Source organism: Malaya genurostris, chromosome 3 (assembly GCF_030247185.1).
Source record: "Malaya genurostris strain Urasoe2022 chromosome 3, Malgen_1.1, whole genome shotgun sequence".
NCBI lineage: Eukaryota > Metazoa > Arthropoda > Insecta > Diptera > Culicidae > Malaya > Malaya genurostris.
The window spans coordinates 42581513-42607192 of NC_080572.1; the positions used below are offsets into that span (position 1 = coordinate 42581513).

The window sequence follows — 25680 nt, forward strand, 5'->3', positions numbered from 1 at the left end:
CGGTAGTGGCCGGTGAATTGAATTTAGGATGAGAAGATTCCAGATGGCGTTGGTAAGCTTGATTTAATTGTGATGATAACTGCTTCTTAAGTTAGAAGAAGGTCAACTTAAAAATCCGCAAAAAGTTGAACATGGGCAAAAAAGTCCCGGGCCTAACAAAGAGAACACGATTTTTTTGATTCAAAATTAACTTTATTCATAAACGTATTCTTCATCAAGAGCAACGCAATCATTCCACCGTCGCTGTAATATTTCAATACCACTTTTTTGGAGCGATATATCTTTTGCCTCAAAATGGGCCTCATTTTCAACGATAACCTCTTCATTCGTGTAAAATTTCTTACCGGCGAGCATTTTTCCAGATCTGCGAACAGCCAATAATTGCTGGGAGCCAAATCTGGCGAATACGGTGGAGGTGGGAGCAGTTCGAAATTCAATTCATGTAGGTTTGCCATTGTTTTGATTGACTTGTGACACGGTACGTTGTCTTGATGAAACAATTTTTTTTTTCTTTGCCATATGCGGTCGCTCCTTTGCCATTCCAGCCTTCAAACGATCCAATAATGCTATATAATATTCACTGTTAATGTTATTTCCTTTCTCAAGATAGTCGATAACTATTACACCACGCACATCCCAAAATAGCGAAGCGATAACTTTTCCAGCCGATTTGTTGTGCTTTCGGGCGCTTTGAACGAGGTTTACCAGTTGCTACCCACTCAGATGACGATCGTTTTGATTCCGGAATTTGAAGTGATGAAACCATGTTTCATCCATTGTCACATATCCACGCAAAAATTCCGATTTGTTACGTGTAAACATGGCCCAACACTGCTCAGAATCATCAACACGTTTTCGTTTTTGGTCAACAATGAGCAAACCCGGTATCCACTTTCAACAAAGCTTTCTCATAGTCAAATGCAATATAAAGCCAACACGCTCTTTTGATATGTGAGCTAACTCACGCAAGTTCACTTTTCGATCATTCAAAACGATTTCATGAATTTTTTTTCTGGTATTACCGCCTCATTTCGACGTCCACTGCGTTTCGCATCATCGGTGTCTCTACGACCACATTGTCTCTACGACCCATCAAGAAGAAGTGTAAAATTAAAACACGAACATTTTTTTGATCCATTCTTCTGAAAATAGCGTTACTCTTAGCACAATAACTCACATATGAATAGACTGCAATAAAACTAGCGCCATCTATGTGTTAGGCCTGGGACTTTTCAGCCCATGTGTTACAGTTCAATTGAGTTTGAAACTTGAGCTTATCGATTTTAAAGTTTGAAGCTTAAGCTTATCGATTTCGAGACCCGAAAGACCAAAAAACAGTAGAAACACGCTACCGTTGCTATTTTAAGCTCCTTCTCACGAGTTGGACCGCAGTTTTTCAAGGCAAGTGACCGGTAATTTTAATGCAAAACCAAGAAAAATATTACTATCCCAAATATGAGTAACAACTTTCTGCATCATAATTTTATTTTATTTGACAAGTGAATAATAGGGGACACTTCTCAAGTACAGAGCGAGAAGTTCAGTAAAAATGTTGAAACAACTGTTGAACGATCCATTGGAAACTAGGCCAATACACCATGTCACATCCAACGATTTTTTTAAAGGTTTACCAGCAGTTTTAAATCAATCTGAAAGTATCAGAACTTTCGTAGTTGGTATAAATAACAGCACAATGAAAGTTCATAATCAAAAATAAGGATAATTTGGATGCTTCTGCTGGATGTTTAAAGTTTTGACAATAAGTATACAAACCCACTTGCAAGATTGTTGACAAAGTCTCAAGGTAATATCAGATTTTTTTTCAATAAAATTGCTTTATTTGAATCCTGAATGTTATTGATAGATAGTTATTCATAGACGTTCTAAATCGAAGTCATCTCACTACAAAGAAATGTGGCATTGATCTGCTAAAACCAGATCAATTGTGGTAGGATTTCTCATTGAAGATAAACAAGTTGGGCTAATTGGGAAATAAAACTGGCTCGAAACCAGCGAAGAGTTCATTATAAAGAACTCTTAGTTTCTGGTTACTCCACAAGAGATGCTAAGCATTTAGTATCCTATTGAAAAAAAAATCGAAATCTTGTGCAAAGTCTCATTTGATTTGTTTCCTTATTTGCTTCGAAATTGTAAAGATGCCGCATGACACAAGAGCATAAAAAATGGCATTTATTCCAGGAGTGCAATCAGAAAGGTTTTACTACTTTTTAAGTATATGTACATCTAATTATTTTGAATTGGATTTTATTCGATGAGAATTTGAAATTTGTTGTCTGGCAGGACATTGTCAATAATTTAATTCGGTTTTACGGGGGGTAGTTTCCATCAAAACTGCCATTTTACGCATAATTCATTCGAGGATTTCGTTCGATGAACAGATGTTGCAAGCGAATTACCTAAATTTAAACAGCGTTTGCCTATATGACAATTTGGCCGAAACCCTGTCAATGAAGATATTGTGTTAGGTTTCCCATCGAACTGATATTTCCTTTTTCACTTCCGAAAGGAACGAAGAAAACTCAGTACGAAATGCATTGAAATTTCAGACATAAATTGTAGTTGGTTTTCCAGAGCGAGAAGCGTCCATTTAAGGAATTTTTGAAGAATTTTGTGCTGTGTCGCTAAAATTCAATTCTGAAAAATGTATATGTTGTTAGACAGAATCGGTTTTCGGGGAAAGGAAAGTTTTTTCAAATTGATTTTCGACCTAAGATGTACCAAAAACAATAAAAACAGTCATGTGCGCTTAGTCCAAACAGATTACGTATAACTCAACCGCCTAGATGAATAAAAACAACCCTTCTTAATACACCTAGTGGTGTGACAATGTATTTCTCCTTCTTCAAAACAGTCTCTTAAAAATATTTTTTATCTTTTTATTAAATAATTTGTGACACTAATTTGGATTCATTTTTGACACCAATTGATTCAGATTGAATCGAGTAGTTCACAAAACCATGCTTCAGTGAATCTGTCCAATTTAATGTTAATTTGTGTTAAGTATTATATTTAAAAAACGTGCTTAATCCACCTAACAGTGAGATGATACCTTTTTCATCGATCCACATGTTTTCTGCATCAATAATCGTTTTGCTCTCAAAAATTGTGACTAGAATGACTGGTTTTCGATTGCTTTTTTAATAAATAGAACTAAATATTAATTAAAATAATCAAGAGAATTTCAAAAATATATTTGATATATGACACTCGGCCCTCCGGGACTCGGATGAGTTTTCCAAAGTTTGAGCGAATACTGTACCTATTTTTGCCGTTCTCATATAGAAAGGCTATACAATCACTGTGAAAACCGACTTTTGAACCGAGGTCCGAAGTGCCTAATGTCGTATATCATTCGACTCGGCTCGACGACCTGGGCGAATGTATGTGTGTGTATAATATTATATAATTTTAAGGTACACTGCTTAAGCTCTAAGATGCCAAGGGTATTTTCTAATCTTAATGAACGACTAACTTAAAACTAGAATAGTGTCATTCTAGTGAATCTAGTGGACAGTGAATCTGTCCAATTTAATGTTAATTTGTGTTAAGTATTATATTTAAAAAACGTGCCTTATCCACCTAACAGTGAGATGATACCTTTTTCATCGATCCACATGTTTTCTGCATCAATAATCGTTTTGCTCTCAAAAATTGTGACTAGAATGACTGGCTATCGATTGCTTTTTTAATAAATAGAACTAAATATTAATTAAAATAATCAAGAGAATTTCAAAAATATATACATATGCTTTTGAATACTCGGCCCTCCGGGACTCGGATGAGTTTTCCAAAGTTTGAGCGAATACTATACCTATCTTTGCCGTTCTCATATAGAAAGGCTATACAATCACTGTGAAAACCGACTTTTGAGCCGAGGTCCGAAAGGGCCGAATGTCGTATATCATTCGACTCGGCTCGACGAACTAAGCAAATGTATATCCAATAATATTATATAATTTTAAGGTACACTGCTTAAGCTCTAAGATGCCAAAGGTATTTTCTAATCTTAATTAACGACTAACATAAAACTAGAATAGTATCATTAGATAATGTCGTATCGGGTTCGCGGATTCTCGAAAATCCGGCTTTCAGCTGGCGATCGGCAATGGTCGGTGAATTGAATATAACATGAGTCTTCCAGATGGCGTTGTATGTGTGTGTATGTATGTATGTTTTCTCAGAGATGACAATTTTCAATCGAAAATTCTTATGGTGTAATAGCTCGCAACTAAATTTTATCTTTATCTAGCTTCCGGTTTCGGAATTACAAAATCTATGAGAAAATGCGCACTCAATTTTCTCGGAAATTCCTTGGCCGATTTTTATAAACTAAGATGCAAATGAAAGGTCTTGAAATTCTTCAAAAAGTCCCCGAAAAGTTAAGATAGATCCAACTTTTGTGCCGGTATTACAGCGCGATAAGTGAAACGAGTGGCAATTTTTTATAAAATTTACTGCTAAATTCATCTAGTTGGCAGACCTTGTTAGTTAGTGGGTTTATAAATTTACTTTGGGACTACTAGTCTCCGGTTTCCGCTTCCGAACGCACCGATAATAGTGAAGAAAAGCTCCAAAACCGGAGCTCACTTCGATTTCTTAGCAACGGTTAAACCGATTTTCACAAATCATGATTCAAAGTAAAGCTCTCAGTGTCCTAAAAGATTATAGATTCCGAAATTGTAGAGCAATGAGTATCAAAAGTTTCAAACTGTCCTACACAATGATACAAAGCCGGTACGCATCGGTACGTGCTGGTACGGAAGAAGAAAACGTCATCGCCTAGCTCATAGCGTGCTTTGTTCAATTTTGTATAGCGTGCAGGGTTGCCAAATTTAAATCTATATTAACTTGACATAACTGTTTACCAGTTGAAAAGGTCATGATAGTTTATACCTAAGGAAGTTTTCGATTTTATTCAAGTTTAAAAATAAATCTTGACAGAATTTTCTAGTGATATTGGTAAAAATATGAGTAATATGTGAAAGGCATCATTACACCACTAGGCGGATTAAAAAATGTTTTTATATTTATCAAAACCATCATCATCAAGTCTCAACAAGTTTATTACAAAAAAACAGATTTCGTAACAAGCAGAGATGCCAGGTCTGCAGATTTGTCTGTAAATCTGCAGATTTTTTTTGTATACTTTTGAAAACCATGTTTTTTGTAGACATCCGTCAAAATTGACAAATTTTTACTTTTATTGCTCACTAAACCGAATCCGCGAAACATTTCGTATATAGAACTTTTTTCGAGTCTACAGTGTTTTTCAATCCTATCTGAAGAAATTTGAAATTATCACCTTGGTTCTCGATAACAAGTGCTGATACATGTCTGGTCTCGCTAGTAGTTAAAACATCAAAGTAACAAAAAGAGAAATAGTTTAGTATTGATTTGCTGATCGGGATGCCACCTTTTTTTCAAACTTGTTTAGTGAAATATATTCTTGTGTATAGGATAATCATAGGAAAGCAAATCATAAACTCATAACATTTCAAGACAGTACTTTTTTGCTCAGAAAATACATCAATTTTATTTGACTTGAAAATGCTTCGATGAATATGTCGCACTTTACCACATTGGTGAAAGTTCAGACAACCTGCTCAAAATCTGCCTTCGAAGAAAGATCTAGTGGTTAAAAATCCATCAGAACAACGCTAGACCACATACGTTTGTAGTCACTCGTTCGGGAAGATTTGTTGCATCCTCCATATTATCCGAACCTGGCACCAAGTAATTACCACTTTTTTCTTGTATTCATTCATAGTGATACAATTTGGTATCAAAAAAAGATAGGAAAATTTTGGACTTGGATAAAATTCAGCAAATCATTTATGGGACTATCAATAGTTTATTTGGCTACAGACTTTCATGGTCTGCAAACTAGAGAAATTCACTAGCCAATAAAAAGAGGTAGTCTATGGAAAAAATATTCTTGAAATTGACATTTTTACGCTAAGCATTTGTGAAAATCGGTTCAGCCATCTTCGAGAAAAGTGAGTGACAATATTTGTCACACACAGACATTTGCTCAGTTCGTCGAGCTGAGTCGAATGGTATATGACATTCGGCTCTCCGAGCCTCTGTTCAAAAATTGGTTTTCACAGTGACTATGTAACGTTTCTATATGACAAAGGTAAAACCTAGGGGTGTAATGATGCCTTAATCATGTGGCTTGTATTCTCAGCTATATTACTGTGGTATTCTTGAAAAAACTGCTCATTGAATAGAAACAGGGAAGTTTGCTCGGGTGAAAATTGGCAAAGCCTAAAAACCGAAATTGTTTCATGCCAAAATTAGACGATTTTATTTAGGGGTCTAGGTACCGCATGGGTACCGGTTTTGTGCTAAGAAGTGCACATAACTATTTTCATTTTTACGTTTCGCCTTCAGCTCATCAGTGCGCCAGCAGTTTACGTTAAATACACTGCTCCCTGTAGTGCCGGATTGCCTTTTATTTGAGCCATTGGATTGCAATGTTGCACATATTCTTCGTGTAACTAGTTCATTCACCCATCCTCCATGCGAATATCCTGTCTTCTAATATGCCAGTCTCTAGCAACGCTGAACTATTCGCTGCACGAAAGAGACAAGGGTGAAAATGAATAAGCAATAATCGTAGAGAACCCGAATGAACTAATACATTATTCGTTGCTGGTATACATCGTGCGTGTTCGTTTTATACATTCGTTTGTCGTTCATACTTTTACTTTACTCTTCGAATTGGTTCGAATAGCGTCACTGCGATGATCGTTGGTTTCCATTAATCGCGAAGCATTCTTCATCTTACAAATTCATCATATTTCGTTGGGTAGTAGCAATGGGAGAGTGCTGAGATATGGTTCATCACATACACATAAGACTATGGTACTAATGCAGGGGAAACGTCTTCATTTGTTTGTTTTTAAAGACAGCACGAACGATCACAGGGTGGCAAGTGACCGGGAAAATCGGGAAAACCGGGAAAAAGTCGGGAATTTCGTTTCACCGGGAAAAAGTCGGGAATTTTAGTTCAAATCCGGGAAAAAATTTACTAGCACTAATCGTAATAATTCTAGATTTTCCTGATTAAACAAATGAAAAGGAGGAATTACTCCATTTTGTGTTTAAGTGAGTAGTTCAGTAAAAAATTTGAAACATCGTATTGTCCCACACAGGTTTTATGGTACAGAATCCATTGGAGATGGGGCCAACATCCCATGTTTCGTTCAACAATTGTAAGGGTTTGGCAGCCATTTTTAATGGATCAGAAAGCATTTCTTAGTTGTTATCAACAACAGCACACCATTTTTCCAGAGCGACAAGAGTCAATTTTAAGAATTTTAGAAGGATTTTGTTCTGTTTCGCCAGAATTCAATTTTGAAAGAATATCGTATATGTTGTTAGATGGAATCGGGAGGAGAATTGTTTCTTGTTCATTTTTACCTTACGTATACTTTTTTTAGACTATACTAGGCTAATATAGTATCGAAGGCACATATCTCCAAATATCAAGGGGAACGTGTCATTTTGAGCCAATTTGTTCTGATTCCTGGTAGAAATACATGCAAAAAGAACTCACTATTATTGAATCTGTAATCTGTAGCTCTCATATTATTTTCAAAGAAACATACAAAGTTTCAGAAGAACGAAACCAAAAAGGTTAAAACCGGGATAAAATAAATGATATATAAAAAAGAAGAATGAAAAAACGGTTCAATAGAACTAATTCTTTCGGTAGAACTTTTAAATTTTGAACGATTGTTTGTAATGAACGGATTTGGACATGTCTAGAATACACTCCTAGTTTAAATCCTAAGAGTCTTAAGAACTACTGATTTTGCAGAAAGTTTTAATAAGACTTATTCAATGGTAGTCTTACAAAAGACTGAAGAGTTCGGATAATAACAATTTCAATTTTAATTATAAGGCTTTAAATTTAATTCTTAATTATTTGGCTTTCCAATGACTGATCATATTTCTGACTATCTAGAAAACACTAACAATAATCTAATATGGGGTAAAAGCTGCACTTAAGAGAATTATTGAAGAGAGCATGAAGTCTGAATAAAATGTGTCGATTTTTAGACATAATTGCAAGAATGTTAATGCTGTATTCCTTCGTGAAATGCAAGACTTATCACCTTTATCATATCCGCTGGCCAGTTATGTTTCTTGTTTAATCCTACTTTTACTTCGAATTAATTTTTTTGTTTTTATCTTGAAGAGCTAGTACATACCAATAACATTAGTAGCAAAGTAACAGACGAAATAAAGGTGGAATACATTGACCTGGGTGGTACTGTTGGTTCTAAAGATGAACATGTGGACTTAAGTGCAGCTAATTGTGGATGAGGTTTTTAAACGTCGTTCCAAGGAATATTTAAATCTTAAATCTTTTACTAAGCAAATCCTCATACTTAAAAAATACGTTTTGAAAGTCTTGTGGCTCAGCGTTTCGTTGATAATGCTATATTGAATGCTGAGAGCTTAATTAACAAAACAGTACTCAAAATCATATAATCGATACAAGGAGGCTATCGAACCGAAGAAAAAGTTTCTAATCGTGATTAGAGCTTATATTTTCACTTTGCTGATCTCCATCTGTTCACCCTTTTCACAACCGGAAGTCGGATCCGGATGAAATTCGTATGGGACCACAAGAAAATCGGTTCAGCCATCTCTGAGAAAATTGATCGCTCAAAAACGTTACATACATACATACATACACAATTTCTGATCTTTACGAACTGATTCGAATGGTATATGACACTCAGCCCTCCGGGCCTTGGTTCCAAAATCGGGTTTCGCAGTGATTGCATAACTTATCTATATGAGAAAGCCAAGAACGATTTCTTCCCATTGTTACGTGCACTTGGCATAATGAATATTCCCTATTTCTGAATCGAGATACCCCAAAAATACTTTACTCTCGATGTTCTTCTGGATATGGGATTTCTAGAAATATTCAAAAAAATACTGGACATAGGCGATTTGGGCTTGTTCTAAAAACCGGGAATAAATAAACAAATAAACAAATAAACAATCCAACTAAAACATCTACCATTCTGAAATTTAGAGTTAAAATTTTATACAATTAATTGATTGTTACCAAAAAACCATTCCAAAAATAATTGATCGAAAATGTGTTTAAATCATCATCGATATGGATGAAACAAGTATGGTAAACGATTCCACTCAAGACTAATTGAGGGATTTTTGATGTCGAACATATCGTTGTTTTTATAAAGGGGTGCAAATGAAAATTTTAATTGAAGTGAACATATAGAAAAGTTGTAAGATTTTAAACACTAACAACTCAGAGTGCCCTATTGCTTCGCTACAAATTCCTTTTGGACATTTGTACAAGTAACTCTACGCTGCTTTCTGTTTGGGCAAATTATTACTCTCATGGAATCGTGTAATCCATTTTCCGGCAATCATTTTGCGTACTCGACTTTTGTCACGTTGATTAGCTATTCAGATTCACATTTGTGGTTCGCATAAATGATTACGATCCACAGCACAACAGTTGTCGTCATTGGTCGAGTTGATAAACACGACTGTCAAACTGGACATAAAAGCTAGAGATTGTGAAAGAATCACGTAGCTCTAGCGCCTACGAGTTGTTTGGTGCCTTTCAACAGCCGTCCGGCTCACAGCAACACGCATCGATCGACATATTTTCCGTATTGGAACCGGGCGGAGTGTTAACGTCGTCTGATGCAGTTGAGTTGTGTGTGTTTGTGTGAAAGCTCAGTGAATGAAAAGGTGCCTAATTACAGAGTAGGCCAGTAACTTTTCTTGTGAACTTTAGGGAAGATTTAAATTACTGAGAAAATGTTTTGAGTTTACCAGAACAGTACATGTTGTTTTAGTTGGATTAATGAATAAACGCTTGCAAACTTGAGATATTTTATTGAATTTTTTTGCCGTTTTAGGTGGCGGCTAGGGTCTAACACTTTTGAAAAATCATTTATTGTTATCTTTGTATTTTCTTATAGTAAAACATTTCAAGAATATTCTATGAAATTTTCAAGCCTATCGGAACAAAAGTCAGCAAGTTATGAGCCTTTATCTTTACTCATTTTATACTGCGAAGTAATAAGAGCTCGACACGCAGGCCCAAGACTTCTGCTTCGATTGACTAAAAAACTTGAAAAAACGTTCTTGAAATGTCTCATTATAACAAAATATAAAAGAAAAAATATGATTTTTTGAAAATGTTAGACCCTACGAGTTCTGTCGAGTAATAAATTGTTTCCATTGATTTTATAGACAAAAAATTTTAAACGCCTTTTTCTCGAAAGCAGGTTTTGAAAGTCCTTGTCCATCGTCATTCAAAAACTATTGCACCAATTTTGTTCAAATTTTGCACATACGTTCTACATATAAAAAACCAAACGTTATCTTTTTCGTTGTTTTTTACTTTGGAGAGGTTTTACAGCTACAAAATGGCGAGATTTTTTCGTGAAAAATCGTAGTTTTCACTTTGAACAAACACCAAAAAAGCGAACGCCAGCTAAAAGCTTTTTCCAAAAATTCTAGACGACATAATCTAATGATACTATTCTAGTTTTAAGTTAGTCGTTAATTAAGATTAGGAAATACCCTTGGCATCTTAGAGCTTAAGCAGTGTGCCTAAAAATATATATTATACTATTGAATAAAAAAAAACACCAAAAATTAAAAAAATCAAACAGAAACGTTTGAGTCTAGAAAAACTTCTACTCTAACTATGCTGCTTTGATTTTTTCACTTCTGATTAGTCTTAGTTTTCCACGAAAAAATTACAAAATGTTGTTCGAATGATGCTTTTTATTATGGAAAACATTTGACTTTATTTTGTTAAACGCTAGTTCTGAAAAAAAAATAGCAGAAACGATGATTTTGTCATCACTTAGACCCTACCACCCACCCCCCTCTAATAGGAGGTCCCCTTAATAGGAGGTCATATTTGTTTTTCGTTTTATCCCTATAGTGACTACTACGGCCGAAAGTCAATTCAGAAACGATAACATCATCGAAATGATAAGTTCTTTGTGAGAATTGTACTTGGCCTACACGCATGGGCCTCGCCCGACAGTTTCGGGCCTCGAAGTAGCAGCCGGGCTGCAGGACTTACAAAAAATCTGCCGACGACTTTTAAAGATTCATATCATTTCAACGACAGTTCCAAAAAAAAGTAAATGCATCGCGGAAGTGCAAATTTGCGAAAAATACACCTCAGAGATAGAACTAGAGCCTTTCTAGTAAAATTGTTCCTTCGAATCTCTTTACGAAGAAAACCCATTTTGTTTCCTATTGTTCATCTCGTGAAGACGATTGAAAATCATTGTAAATGATTGCCGCTAGTGCATCTGTAATAACTGAGAATCGATGACACCACCGGTGGAATATATACTAAAATGTCGAATGACAGAAGGTCGAATGACAAAACGTCGATGAACAAAAGATCGAAACATTAAAAGGTCGAAGGAACAAAAGGCCGAATGCGTCAAATAATCGAATACGACAAAAAGTCGAAATAACAAAACCTCGAATATAACGGAAGGTCGAATGTAACAAATAGTTGAATAACCATAAGGTCGAATACACCATAAAGTCGAAAGGGACAAAAAGTCGAATATAACGGAAGATATAATATAACTGTAAGTCGAATACAATGTAAGTGTGAATGGCTTATATGTACTGAATATCAACTGTTAAACCAAATTAATCGCCGGGGTAAACCGAGGCAAAGTATGCGGCTCTAAAAGTCGACTATGGAATATAGTAGCAAAATAATACAAAGTGTTTATTCCTAAATTTTAAATTGTTGTTGGTAATTACTCTCACTTTACGTAATCGCACTTCACAACATTTTGAAAAGCCAACAATCAATAGTGTGTCAAAAGTATTTCCGGACTCGAAGCAAAAATATTATTTTTTTATCTCTCACACATTTTTTTTTCAAAAGAGTACAGTGCACTGGATTTCGCTCACCGTACATAGAGAACAAAGATGTTTATATGACATTCAAGAAAGTTGAAGCATGGCTTTTGTACTAGAAGTGCACGTACCAAAAGCTTTCTGAATCATAAAATCTGATGAAAAAATATGTTCTCGGCAATCATAAAAAAGCTCAGATCAATGGAAAGTGAAGTAAAGCATTATTTGTTATTATGAGCAACCTAATAGATTAGAAAAAAGGTGGAAAAGTATGACAAGTTGTTTAAAATTGTGGGCCGCGGCTCGGCGGCCGACTCGGGCTGGCGAAAACTTGCCCTTGTGTATGCGGCTTTGCCGCATAAGCATGTATCACCATTTCCTTTTTGTATTTCATGGCAGTATTTCTACTACAGACTTTCTCACCATTCACCATTTTGTCGTATTAGACTTTTCTTCGTATTCAACCTTTAGTGGTATTCGACTTTCTGTTACATTCGACGTTTTGTTGTATTCGAAGTTTTGGTATCTCGACTATCTGGTACTTCGACTTTTTGTTATATTCGACCTTCTGTTCCAGTCGACCTTTTGATACATTCGACGTTTTGTGACTTTCGATGTCATTCGACTTTTTGTCGTTCTACGTTTTGTCATTCGACCTTTTGTCTTTCGACGTTTTAGTATTAAACTCACCGGTGAACGACTTTCAAAGTAAAAAACGATATAACTAAACTAACTTTCAACACAAATGATACATTGCTTTGCTCGATACTCGTCTTGATGATGAAACATCAAGCTGTGGACCATCTGGCGAATTATTTTATCTTTTAGTTGTTGTTAACAAAAAAAGCCCTGCTCGAGAGTATGGTTATTTTTGGCAGTTCGATAGTTATTTTCTATTATTGAAAAACAAAATCTTGCAAAACAATTATAATTTTGTATCCTAAGTAAAAATTACTTCTGTGTACCTTCTTTTATACTTACAGTAAAAGAAAATAACCCAATTAGATGTTTCAATACATTGTAAACTCGAAGCTCTTACGTTCTCCGTATTGCAATCAATATACCACTTGGTATCATATCATTTTCATTGCAAAAATAACTCTAAACAAAATCTAAATAACTTTCCATCGGTCAAACTTTGGATTGAGCCGTAGTTTTAGTTAAACTTGACTACTCGATAAAAATAATTCGATAGTTAGGGGAGACCGGGTTTAGTCCGGACACGGGGCTGTACGTTTTATTGCTGAAAGTTTTTTTTAAATTTTTTTTCTGGGTATACACTAAGGTATTTTTTATGCGAATTTTCAGAGTTATGCGGTTTTTTTATGCGAAGTTTCAGAGTTATGCGGTTTTTTATGCAAATTTTCTGAGTTTTGCGGTTTTTTTTATGCGAAGTTTCAGAGTTATGTGTTTTTTTATGCGAAGTTTCAGAGTTATGCGGTTTTTTATGTGAATTTTCAGAGTTATGCGGTTTTTTATGCGGTACGTAAACTCGCATAAAAAAGACTTCAGTGTATATGATTTTTGTAGTGACGGTCTAGTTAGTTCTTTGATATGTTCATTCCGTGTTGAATCCAGTGATTATTAAATGCTTTCGATTAGGTGGAAAATAAAATGTTTATTATGTCTCAAAAATGATCAAGTGATTGGCCAACTAATAGCAAATTTTATTACTAAAACCAAACATCTCAATGGCAGAAATTAACATTATTTGGTTTGAAATAATAGTTAAAATATCAAAAATCATAACAAAGTATGCATGGAAGAGTAGCAACAAAATATGAAGTTCTGCCATTGTAATATGAAAGTAAGAACAAAATATTTATAGAACACGAATTTTTTTTTATCGATATTCTAGCACTCAGGATTAAATAATATCATAGGTATTTCTCTTATCTGATTCTTATGCAGTTTATTCAGTTGTATTTTATTAGAAGATAAAACTACTGGATCAATTCTTTTTATTGAAATATGAATACCACATCAATAACAAAATAAGGTATAAAAGTTAAGTTTGAGGCTAAACAGATATTGTACAATTTCTTGATTCCTTCGATGAAATATCAAGAAAATGTCATATATCGCTATGATAGTACAAAAACATCAAGACAAGATATGATGGTAAAATTTGTTATTATTTTGATCTTTGTTTGCCATTTACACCTACCCGGGCAATCGGACACATAATTTTTTACTTGAAATTCTTAACGGATTGTGGAAACATAGCTGATTTTAGATTTTAATTCTACCTGTTATTTGCTTGATATTTATATTTCAATTCTATCTGGTATCACTTATTAAAACTAGATTTACCATAAATCAAAAATCATTATATGTGGCGAAGTAACCAAATAGGCTCCAAGAAAGACACCAAAGTCAGTTGGTCACATCATCGCGACTTTTTACGGAAACTAATGTATATTTTTTCCAAATCATAAGTTGATAATTCTAGCTGAAGGTTGATGCTATATAACGGTATAAATAGCTCGGCTATACGAGTGATATAAATAGCTATAAATAGTTGTAATGGATGCTTTTTTCAATTTCCTAAAAGTGTCCGGCTTAACCCCGGTCTCCCAAACAGCCAAAGTGCACAAACACTAGATTTTATCAATCACCTTTGATTGTCTCGCCAGGTATGAAGATGAATGGGTAAAACACCAACTGAAACATTTCATTCAAACAACGCGGACAGGATACTATAGTTTTCGATCTGTTACAAGAATAGTGCTAAAAAAAGGCTAAACAACATATTGTTTTAGGCTCAGTACTTTTTTCTTTTATTAATGATACAGTACAGTTCTTTTTTCTTTTATTAATGACACTTTACCATCTTTGTGGCATTCGTGTCAGGCTTCTTTTTCTGATTTAATCAATAAATCCTCCATATGTTTGAAAAATAAACAATTAGTCCATTCTGCTTAGAACTGCAATTCAAGAAAAGCGAAAATCTTAGTCTAAAACTCTCCTGTTTTTCTGAAAAATGCTAGAGAAAAATTATTTCAGTTCCAACTAACTTCCACTAACACATTTGATTAGCAACGCACATATTACTATATGGATTTTCTCTAGCGCAAAATAGGAACCTTTAATTTAATACGCGAAATGCAATGTATATGTCGTAAAACTATTATTTTTTTCGGAAAACTGCTTTTTAACAGAAAATAAATGACTGCATATTTTTTTCAATCGTGTTCATCAATTTCCGCAGGGAAAATCTAAAACATAATGTTATCTATCAGTGAATGAAATCATTGGCTACGTAGACTTCCCAAGAAGGGGGATGTTGGAAAAGTCTATGCAGTCTACGAAAATGTTCCAAATTTTGGTCTACGTGGTTTATGAATGGTCCCTTGCTATCGATCAGTATTCAACGGAAAATGTTAGATGATGAGTTGAGATAGAAATGAATGAAAAAGTTTTCTTCCGACATAAGACTCGAATTTTATAACCTTTTTCTGGATTTTCTGGAACTGCATAGGAATTAGTTCACAGTATGCTAGTTTGAGTTATGATTTTTTATGCCTTTTATAATTTTTTCGCGCTGTAATACCGGAACCAACAGTCGGATCTGGATCAACTTTTCGGGACTTTATAAAGAATTTCAAGACTTTTCATTTGCCTCTTAGTTTGTAAAAATCGGTTAAGAAATTTCCAAGAAAATTGAGTACGCATTTTTTCATAGATTTGCACATATTGCATTGTAATTCCGGAACCGGAAGTCGGATAAAGATAAAATTTAATAGCGAGCTCTGAGACCATAAGACTTTTCGTTTGAATCTAAGTTTGTGAAAATCGGTCACGCCATCTCTAAAAATTTCAATAGTGATCTATGAGACCATAAGACCTTTCATTTGAATATGAGTTTTTTTTAAAATCGGTTCAACCATCTCTGAGAAAATCGAATGACATTATTTGTCACATACACACACAGACATTTGCTCAGTTCTTCGAGCTGAGTCGAATGGTATATGAAATTCTGCGCTCTGGGCCTCGGTTCAAAAGTCGATTCCATACTGCCCATATGGAAAATCGGCATGTCGAGAAAAAGACGATAAAAATTTTATTTCCGAGTTTTTTTATTTATTGTGCTACCTAATGCAAAATTATGGTAATATTACATGAAATATCGGTAATACACCTTTGCTATTCCAATATAGCAACAAATGAAATTATTGAAATTTGCACTGAATGAGACTGACATGCAGGTACTTTGCATATGTTGATATTTTTTTCACATTTTACTTAACAATTCCTCAACTTTTATTGCAATTTCTGAGAGTGTATTAACAATAGATTTCATTCCTCAAGCTAACACGAAATTGGCGAAAATCGATATGGAACTGATATACTAGTATGGGCAGTACCTATATGAGAAAGGCAAAATAGCTCACTTCGATAAAACATTTCCCCCACATAGTTATATACACTTCAAACAAAATGAGAATAATAAGGTATAATTACGCAAGTATTGCAAGATTTAATAAACCGAAAAGTTAAATGAAAATTGGACTAGCGAAAATTGGACTCAGTTAATTGAGTAATGTGTGTATGTTTTTATGTATATATGTCAAAAAATGTCGCTCAGTCTTCTCAGAGATTGTTGGATCGATAGATTGATTCTATAACAACTAATGCAAGTTTAATCAGCTAGCTTAATTGTTGCAGATGTCGAAAACAATATGTTAACACCGCTGGCAACACTGGCGATAGAATCGCTAAACGCAGCATTGAGGGAACAAAGTTGATGTGCTAAACGTACCCCGACTGACATTTATGCTTCGTTGATAGGTAGAGAAAAACAATAAAATAACAAGAATAAACAGTAAAGCTAGCCGGTGAATTATTAAGTTATTATTTGATTTGATTTGAAGCATTGATAAAAAGATCGCAAGGTTGATATCTGTAAGTAAAAATGAAATATTCATTAGTAGAAATACGTTGTACTTACATTCGCTTCCCAACTTACCTGCAGCTACACCTGAAAGGAAAAGAGATAAAGAATAGAAATAGGATAGGAAGAAAGCATAGGAAAAGAAAGTAGAATACTTACCGTGTGAGTTGCGCCAGACTGGATATTTGTATGCTTTACCGAAATCTGAAAACCAAACTGCTGACGATTTGTTATTAGCAAAAATTGTATGTAGTCTATTTAACAATAATAGTTTGAAATGTAGCAAAGTATAATTTAAGCAGGAAAGCAAAAATAAGATCGAGTGAAGGCGACGGTGAGGAAGAAGTAACCTAGGGTAAAACCTCTAATTGTAAGTCAAGTGAATTATAAATCAAAAACCTTAATTACACAAAACAAATATGTATCAGTTTGAGCTGCTGAATACAAAAATAACAGCTGCTACAGAAACGGTTTTATTTGGTTTCCTTCGAAACACAATAGTTTGTCGAATGGAAAAGGAAACCCCGAATGTGGAAAAAGAGCTGATCTATGGAAAAACTGGAACCAAGGATTGTCAGCTGCGCTGCAAAATGCTAAGGTGCTTTAAAGCAAAACCCGGTCTTTTGATCAGAGATGGGACCAGAATGTCAACGCCAAACCTACAAGACAAGTTTTGACGAAATATAAGGGCTTCACTTTGATCGATGACGAAACATACGTCAAACATGGCTTTAAGTTTAAGCTTCCTGATGTGTCGGAAATATTCAAGTTCGTCTTTGCAGACAAGTTTTTAGCATTAGCATTAGCATTAGAGACCGCCCGTGTGTTGCTACTCCGTTATTGATCTGGACCAATTGAGATTGCAAAATGATTTTTTGAAGTAACATGTTTGGGAATAACACATTGTTTCACACTGTGCAAACTGTATTGAACCATGCATGCTGATCAATACCGACGCCGGCCACGTCCGAATGCAGATCTACTTGGGAGGGATCACTCGTTTATGCATCTACCTTTCGTGTTTTTTTTAGACATGCAAAAAAAACACATGCGGATTGATAAAAAAAAAGGTATCATCTCACTGCTAGGTGGATTAAGCACGTTTTTATAAATGAACCTACGTGATGCAAAATAAACGAGCGAATAGGATTTAGACAAAAAAGTTGATTCATTGCATTGAAATATTCTAAACAGTTATTATAAAATCATTTTAAATCACCAAACAAAGGTCAACAGATTTCACACGCGTATTGATTCTTTATTATTTCCGCTTTATTATTTGAATTATTTATTGAAATTATTAATTGGTTATATTAGTTGATCTGGGCAGCCGGCTACCGAGAAAAATATTAATTTACTGTTTGAAATATTAATATCAAGTGTTTTTTACTATGTATTCAATATACCGATATATGTTATCTCTGTTATTAACTTTGTAATATAAACGGATTTGCGCAATGGTTGATTTTTATCATTCATTTTATAATCCTGAAAGACAATCAATAACATGGAAGAAGAAATCATGCCTAATAAAACATTTCTCCGAAGCTAGACGGAAATTGATAGGTTGAATAAAGAGTTGATTCAGTAAAATAGAGTAATCAGAAGTAAAACATTGAAAATATCTGATAACTGAAAGAAAAAAGAAACTCCTGCAATTGTCGCCTTTTACGACATGGAAGCAGGAACCCAGTGGATCTATTCTTGGTTCGCCGGATTCCACACGGCATAGTTCGTCTTTGCAGACAAGTTCGCGAAGAAGGCCATAATTTGGCAAGGATTGTGCAGTTGAGACCTGAAAACGGAATCACTGCCTCGACGATGACATCACAAATTTTCACCGATCAGTAGTTTATTCTATCAAGTTTCAAGTATTGTTCGTAATATTTTAGCGTTGATTTGAAATTGATGTGTCAATTCCAGGAAACAGAAGTCCACAAGAATATTCATTTAAAGCTACATTCGTTGGCCGTGGTATAATTGAATTCATTATTTCATAAACTGCATGAAATGACTAAGTTAAACATATGTGTTAACCATTTGTTTTTATCATATTCTCCTTTTATTTCAGAGTTTTGCTACACCTGTTATGCAGAAACTGGCACCTGGACAGAAGATAATCACAGTGAATAATCCAAGTAAGTTTCGTTATTCTACGGGGAAATGTAAAATTCAGTTCAAACACGTTTCGATTCTTTTTTTTGACATAGAACTGCACATTGTCAACTCTTCTGCGTCTAAAAGTGCCAACGGCAAACCACTAGTACGACTATCTCCTTCACAATTGGTAGGTTTTCATGTTCTAGATCCAAAGTGGTGACCTCATTCACCAACCCATTCTCATTGTGCAGGGTCAGCTCAAACTCATCGCAGCTCCCGGTACACCCATATCCGGCAGAAACCTAACCGCCATGCTAGCGCCTTCGACTTCGGTCGCCCCGTCCAGTTCAGTAGCTACAGTTGTAGCACCGACAGCTTCATCATCCTACATCAGCACAAATCAGGTGACAAGTGGATCGATCATGACGATGCCCGTCACCCGGCTTCCACCACCTCCATCAACAACGGTTACGGCACGTGGTTCGAAGGGATCTCATCAAGCTCAAACCAATCAGCACCACAGCCAGACACAGTACAATTATGGTAAGAAAGCCGCCGCCAGTCAGATTCACACACCGGCATCCCGGCGGAGAAAGACGGACAAAGTTGGTCGCGGACTTCGGCACTTTTCCATGAAGGTATGCGAGAAGGTGAAGGAGAAGGGAACAACCACGTACAACGAAGTGGCGGACGAGCTGGTCGCCGAGGAAACACAGAGCCACCCGGGGGTGGATCCAGCTTCATACGATCAGAAAAACATTCGCAGGCGGGTGTACGACGCATTGAACGTCCTGATGGCGATGAACATCATTTCCAAGGAGAAGAAAGAAATTCGCTGGCACGGCTTACCCACCAGCAGCGTTCAAGAGTGCGACGATCTTGAGAAGGAGAACGAGCAAACCCGCAAACGAATCGAGCTGAAGCAGCAACAACTGAAGGAGCTGATCTTGCAGCATGTAGCGTTCAAATCGCTTGTCGCACGGAATCAGGAAAACGAGGACCGGGGCCTCGTACCGAACCCCAACTCCGCCATTCAGTTGCCATTCATTATTGTAAATACGGAGAAGAAGACTCACATCAACTGTAGTATTTCGAACGACAAGTAAGTTGAACGTTGAAGTGAGAACGAACGCACCGAAAGGCGTTTCTCAACGGGTTGTATTATTTTTGCTTCACAGGTCGGAGTTTTCGTTCAAATTCGACAACGCCTTTGAAATTCACGACGATCTGGAAGTGCTGAAGCGAATGGGAGTATTGCTAGGTGAGTTTTCGATTTCGAGAATTGTGTTGCTTTTGCGGGAAATAACGTTTTTACGTCGTTCCATTCAACAGGTTTGGACAAGGGAGAATGTACCGTTGAAGATATTTCGAAAATTAAATCCATGGTTCCGAAATCACTGGAGAGATACATTGAATGTAAGTATGGGAATGTTTTATTAATTTTTTAACACCTAAGATGATCAGTAAGTAAATCCCGGTAAACACAATTTTTGCTACTAGATGGGCTACTAGTAACCTCCTGTATTATGGAAAAAGTTCTTTAGTATTTTTAAAGTAGTCCGAAGGAGTCGATTCGGTGGATGGGAAAGTAATTGCAGTTCTAAATTTCCTGATTTTTGGCACTGTATGCGATTCTTTTGTTTTGTTTATCCTTCAAAAACGATTTTTTTATTCACTCGAGGTCTTTTCACAGGGATTCCGATTTCTCAGTAATACTCACAGTTGATAGGGTTACGGTTCCTGTAGTCATCTCATATACGACCACCATTAGTTAGAATGAGAACTGTTATCTCTAATGGATAGATTGATCGTAAGGGTAAGATAAAAATAGGTGCATTCTCTTCAAGTTTTCGCATCACTACAACGGCAGTATTGCACAGTTTTCGAATTATTTTTTCTGCGATATTGCTTCTTAAGGCCAAAACAAAGATATTGTGTCCAATTTTGTCACAATTCGTTGCTTGAAAGTCAAAAAATTGGCAAAATAATACGACGACCCTACTACTGAAAAGACTATTGATGCAATAGACCATCTCTGGAAATCGAAACTATGACCTTTCCAACTCTTTGAGCTTCGTTTTGAAACACTGTGGTAGAAAAAGTGGACTGTTGTATACAGAATAACGTTGACAGATTTCAAAACAATAAAAAAAAACTATGTGTAACAGTTACGCCAAAGTACAATGTTTAGTACCATGTAGCGAACGCTCATTTGATACTTATATATCCGGTAGATGTTTAACAATAAATCTTACATGGTTTACTCTAAACGATTTTGAGCCAATGTATTAGGTAGGGGAGACCGATGCTAAGCCGGACGCTAGGGTTTTACCCGGGCTATTTATACCGTTGTATAGCTTCAACCTTCAGCCAGAATTCCCAACGTGTGGTGTGGAAAATATGCATTAGTTTCCGTAAAAATCACGAACCTGAAAACCAAAATTAAGACACTACCGAGCTAAACCGGACACTTCTTGGAAATTAAAAAAAAAGTTGAGTAATTTTAACTTTCAACTAAAATTCACAAATTCAGTTATTGTTCCAAGCTTCCTTGAAGTTTCCAGCCCAAAATCAAATATTTAGGAACCGCTGGACTAAACCGGAGACTCCCTATGGGGCTAAACCGGACCATAAAATTTCACACAAAAATGAAAAACGAATACAGTAGTGTGCCAAATCTTAAGATAGTTCAATGAGCGCAAAAGAAATGAAATCATATTTGAATGGATTATCTGTTGGTTTCAACCTTGCGTGAAATATAATCCTACTTGTTGGTATTGTCTCGAAACTTCACACCCTGTAGTACCAAATAATTTATGTTGAAACTGACTTTAGAGTCTGTATTAAAAACAATTTGATTGTTTCGCTACATATAATGAACGTTTTGATTATCTTTATAGTGAATCTAGTTTGAATAAGTAATAAAAAGTAGAATTGAAATAAAGATATCAATATTTAGGTATGTTTCAAGAATCCGTGAAGAATTTCAAGTCGAAAATCATGTGGCCGAACACGAACACAATTGACGTAAAACTAAATTGACACAGCGTCATCTAGTTAACTGACGTCTGTCTGTCACATGAAAGTACGTTTACAAAGTCAATCCCCCAGTAAATCCGAACATCGGACGCATCGTGCGCGAAAGCTTTTGATTGTGTTTCGAGCTTGCATAGTGTATCGGTATTTCATAAGGTCACATAAACCAATGTGAGTGTCTCTTTGTTTACTTTCTCTTTTGTTAATATCTCCTTATTTTTCACGTGTACTTACAAAATATTCGTATAGAATGAAAGACAATGTTCCCATGCTTCTAACAGTACGGAATATGTAACGAACAGTTGTATAATAACGCAGATATAGTCAAAAGAGAAAGTAAACAAAGAGAATCTGTCTATTGTTTTTATGCCCTTTTGAAATGTTGGCGTCGAAATAATTGCTGCTTTTTTAAGATACGCTGAGGAAAATATTTTGAGATCTCCTAAATCGAAATTTTTTTTTGAAGCCAAATATCATAAATGCACGAAACGTCCAGATCTGGCTCTAAAACAAGTCCCAGAGAGTTTCGGTATAACACCAGACCTTGTCGTTTCATGCATTTTTAAGATGAAACAAGAAAATCGGTAACTTCGGAAATACGCGTAAAGGTATCGCTTTTGTACAATCATTCATTTTTTTCTGGGGTTGAAAGTTTTATAAAATGTGAATTTTGACAACTTAGAATCGTTAAGTATCCTTCCGAAAACCAGAACGATTCTTTACTTTTCTTGTATAGAAAAATTATGCAATTACTGTGAAAACGGACTTTTCCGTTGATTCTCTCATTGTCGCAAAACTACTGTTCAATTTCATCCGGATCCGACTTCCGGTTTCATAATGACAGGGTGATGGATGTCAAAACTTTTAAACTGTCATATGGTACATCACGTGTACGCATCGGTATGTGTGGTACGGAGAAGGAAACCACAACACCGCCTCTACTAACGAAGCACACGGCGTGCGTTACACATAGTAAAGAAAATGAAAGCTAACACTGAAGCTCGGGCTTGAAAACACAACCGAGTCCATTGACATTGAGCACGAATTTTCAACCGTGTTGAAGACACCATAACCTATGGAACTAGTGGTACTAGTCGTAGAACTTAGACATAAATACAAGGTCTTATAGTACAATAGATTGCTATTGATTGTTTTTTGGGCCCAACTTCCGGTTCCGAAACTAGACAGTGAAGTGTGTTTAAAATTCCAAACCGTCAATTAGAGCGATGATATATAAAACGGGAAAATTATTCTTAATTTGACATGACTGTTTACAATTTCAAAAGGTTATGGTAGTTTATACCCAAATAAACTTTCGAGTTTTTTTCGAGTTTGCAATAAATTTTTTTGGCAGAATCCTCTAGTGATATTTAAAGGTATCATTACACTATTAGGTGTATACAAAACAATTTTTTATGCTGTCTTCCTACGTTATCCTCTACACAATTCCTTTCCGTGTTCCTCTCAACTTTCCTTCCCATTGCAAGATACAAATGTCCCAATTACCAGAAGAACGTGCCAATTTATCATATCTTTGTTTGAAAACATTTATATTTCGGTATAACAAAAACTCGAAAACTTATTGTTTGATTGCTCCAAAACTACTCTCATACACGGTTATTTGTATAAGTATAAGAATTTCCTTACTACTTATTTTATGTATAAGAATTTCCTTACTTCTTATTTTTTCTGATATACTTCGAATCCATTTCTCAGTATTCGGGCTTGGCATCGAAAACGACACGGAGGACTGGGAGATGACTTCCGCATATACCGGTCACGATTACGACGATAGTGTGCAGGATGCATCCGATCTGATGTCCAGCGGCTATCAGGATAACAACAGCGAACTCAACGAAGATAGCTTGATATCCGAGGATGGACAGGATGGTTAGATTACGCACAGCCCAATCAGAAACTGGGCATCGTTGTGGAAGGGTTTCGGTTGTTACATTTTTTCTCTTCAAATAGTTCTTCGAGTTGCGAAGTTCTCTAGCACACCAAACCCTCGTAGAAAGGGTTGAAAGTATGCATCTGCACTAGACATCTTTAACTGTATGTGTGTGAGAGAGAGAGCTCCGAAAAAAAGTGAATAGATTTCGTGTAGCATGCTATCAGCATGCCTCATTATGAACTGCAGGGGTCTGTTAAGAATAAAACTGAGAGTGCAGGGGTTAATGGTTAAGAAACGAAATAGCACAGCTGTGTAATGCTGTCCTTCGATCTTTTGCGAGGTTTTTAACAATCTGCAGCAAACAAATGTTACTCTTAAGAACGTTTCATGTGTAGTACATACACATAAACATACAAATCGTTATTGTTAAAAAACGCAAGCAACTCGTAGCAAGTATGAGTGGAGTAAACTTGATGTTGTGCAAAAGTGGCACAGGTGTCCGTAGAATCAGGTGTAGGAATTCAATGGTTCCATTTTGACGAATGGAACAGTTGAGGGGAGTTACATGAAACAGTAAAATTCACTAGAAAAGGCCTGGACTGAGATAACAATGAAACAGCAACCTAGTTAATTAACAATGCACCGGAGAGTACAGAAATAACATTTTCACTTCACTTGATGCTTCGAATAGCCAAACTAATATCTGAAACCAATATGAAAACTAGAGAAAAAACAACCGGAATAGGTTCGCGTTTTGTTATATAAATACATGAACACTAGCGAAGCGAGGAATGAGTTTCTCAGCTTCAACAGAACATCCCATTTATACAAGCAAACATCTCAGGCTTTTATTTCTGTCTATACGAAACCAATTAATCAATACATATATTTTGCATCATCGTTCAGTACGTAGCTACTAGCTATTATATTACAGGCAAATAGTAAGTAGGATTTACATACCAAGTCGTGTCATATTTTCTAGCCGTGTGTCATTTTCTTTATTTTTCAATCCTGTTTCATTTTGCAAGTATAAAAAAGACATTTCCCCCAACCAAATCACATTATTATTATACGTTTCTTTAAGGATTCTGCGACGTTAGAACCATGTTGTCGTTAGCTATTCAGCCAGCCAGAACTCGTTCTCTCGGTTGTAGGTTATAGTTTGTACATATTTACTTTGCTTACCCTAAATCTCTCCCTGCCCTGATTTCCTATCCTACTTTAAACAGAGTTCATAAATCTGAACACAACTATTCTGTTGACACCACATACAAATCGATAAGGTTTGCAAAAAAATGCTCTGCGACGAGGAACCGAAAACGGTACAGTAGAATGTAGATCAAGAAAAGCTTGCAGTACTGGTACAACCCAACAAATCACAGAGACTCCATTGTGCTTCACACCATTTTGTCACCGTCATAAGCAGGTTGTTCAAACTTTTCGGTATAGTCAGCAATAATTTAATCCTATAATGCTATTAGCACCACAATTCTAGTGGATCAAACAATGAAACGAACCTAACGCATGAGATTGTACATATTTATTGGGCTTAACCGTAATGAAATCTAAAAATTCATAAATTGTATTATTAGGAAGCCACAAAGCTATGAGGAAAAGCCAATGCGCGGAAAGGAATGTTCCGAAGGGGAACTACTCAGACAAAAAGCTCCAATCAAAGCATTTGAATAAATATATAAGTACATTCGATAAATTAGTTGTTCAGGGAGGAATATCATCGAAATGCGTCAACTCATGTGGACGTCTTATTTTCACCTTCAACCCCGATTTTTGTTCTATAATTAAAGCAGTAGAAAGCTAAGCTAAA

The 25680-nt window shown here is 35.7% G+C and overlaps 1 protein-coding gene across 2 annotated transcripts in view; it reads left to right on the plus strand.

Moving 5' to 3' along the window:
* LOC131435124 (transcription factor Dp-1) overlaps positions 1-25680 on the plus strand; it is a 36806-nt gene extending 11126 nt beyond the window's left edge. For both annotated transcript variants that reach the window (XM_058602674.1, XM_058602675.1), the window contains exons 3-8: positions 18897-18963; positions 19036-19112; positions 19177-20027; positions 20104-20186; positions 20258-20341; positions 23678-25680. In XM_058602674.1, coding sequence (XP_058458657.1) covers positions 18897-18963; positions 19036-19112; positions 19177-20027; positions 20104-20186; positions 20258-20341; positions 23678-23856 — 1341 coding nt within the window. In that variant the 3' untranslated portion in view covers positions 23857-25680. The remainder of the gene's footprint in view (positions 1-18896; positions 18964-19035; positions 19113-19176; positions 20028-20103; positions 20187-20257; positions 20342-23677) is intronic.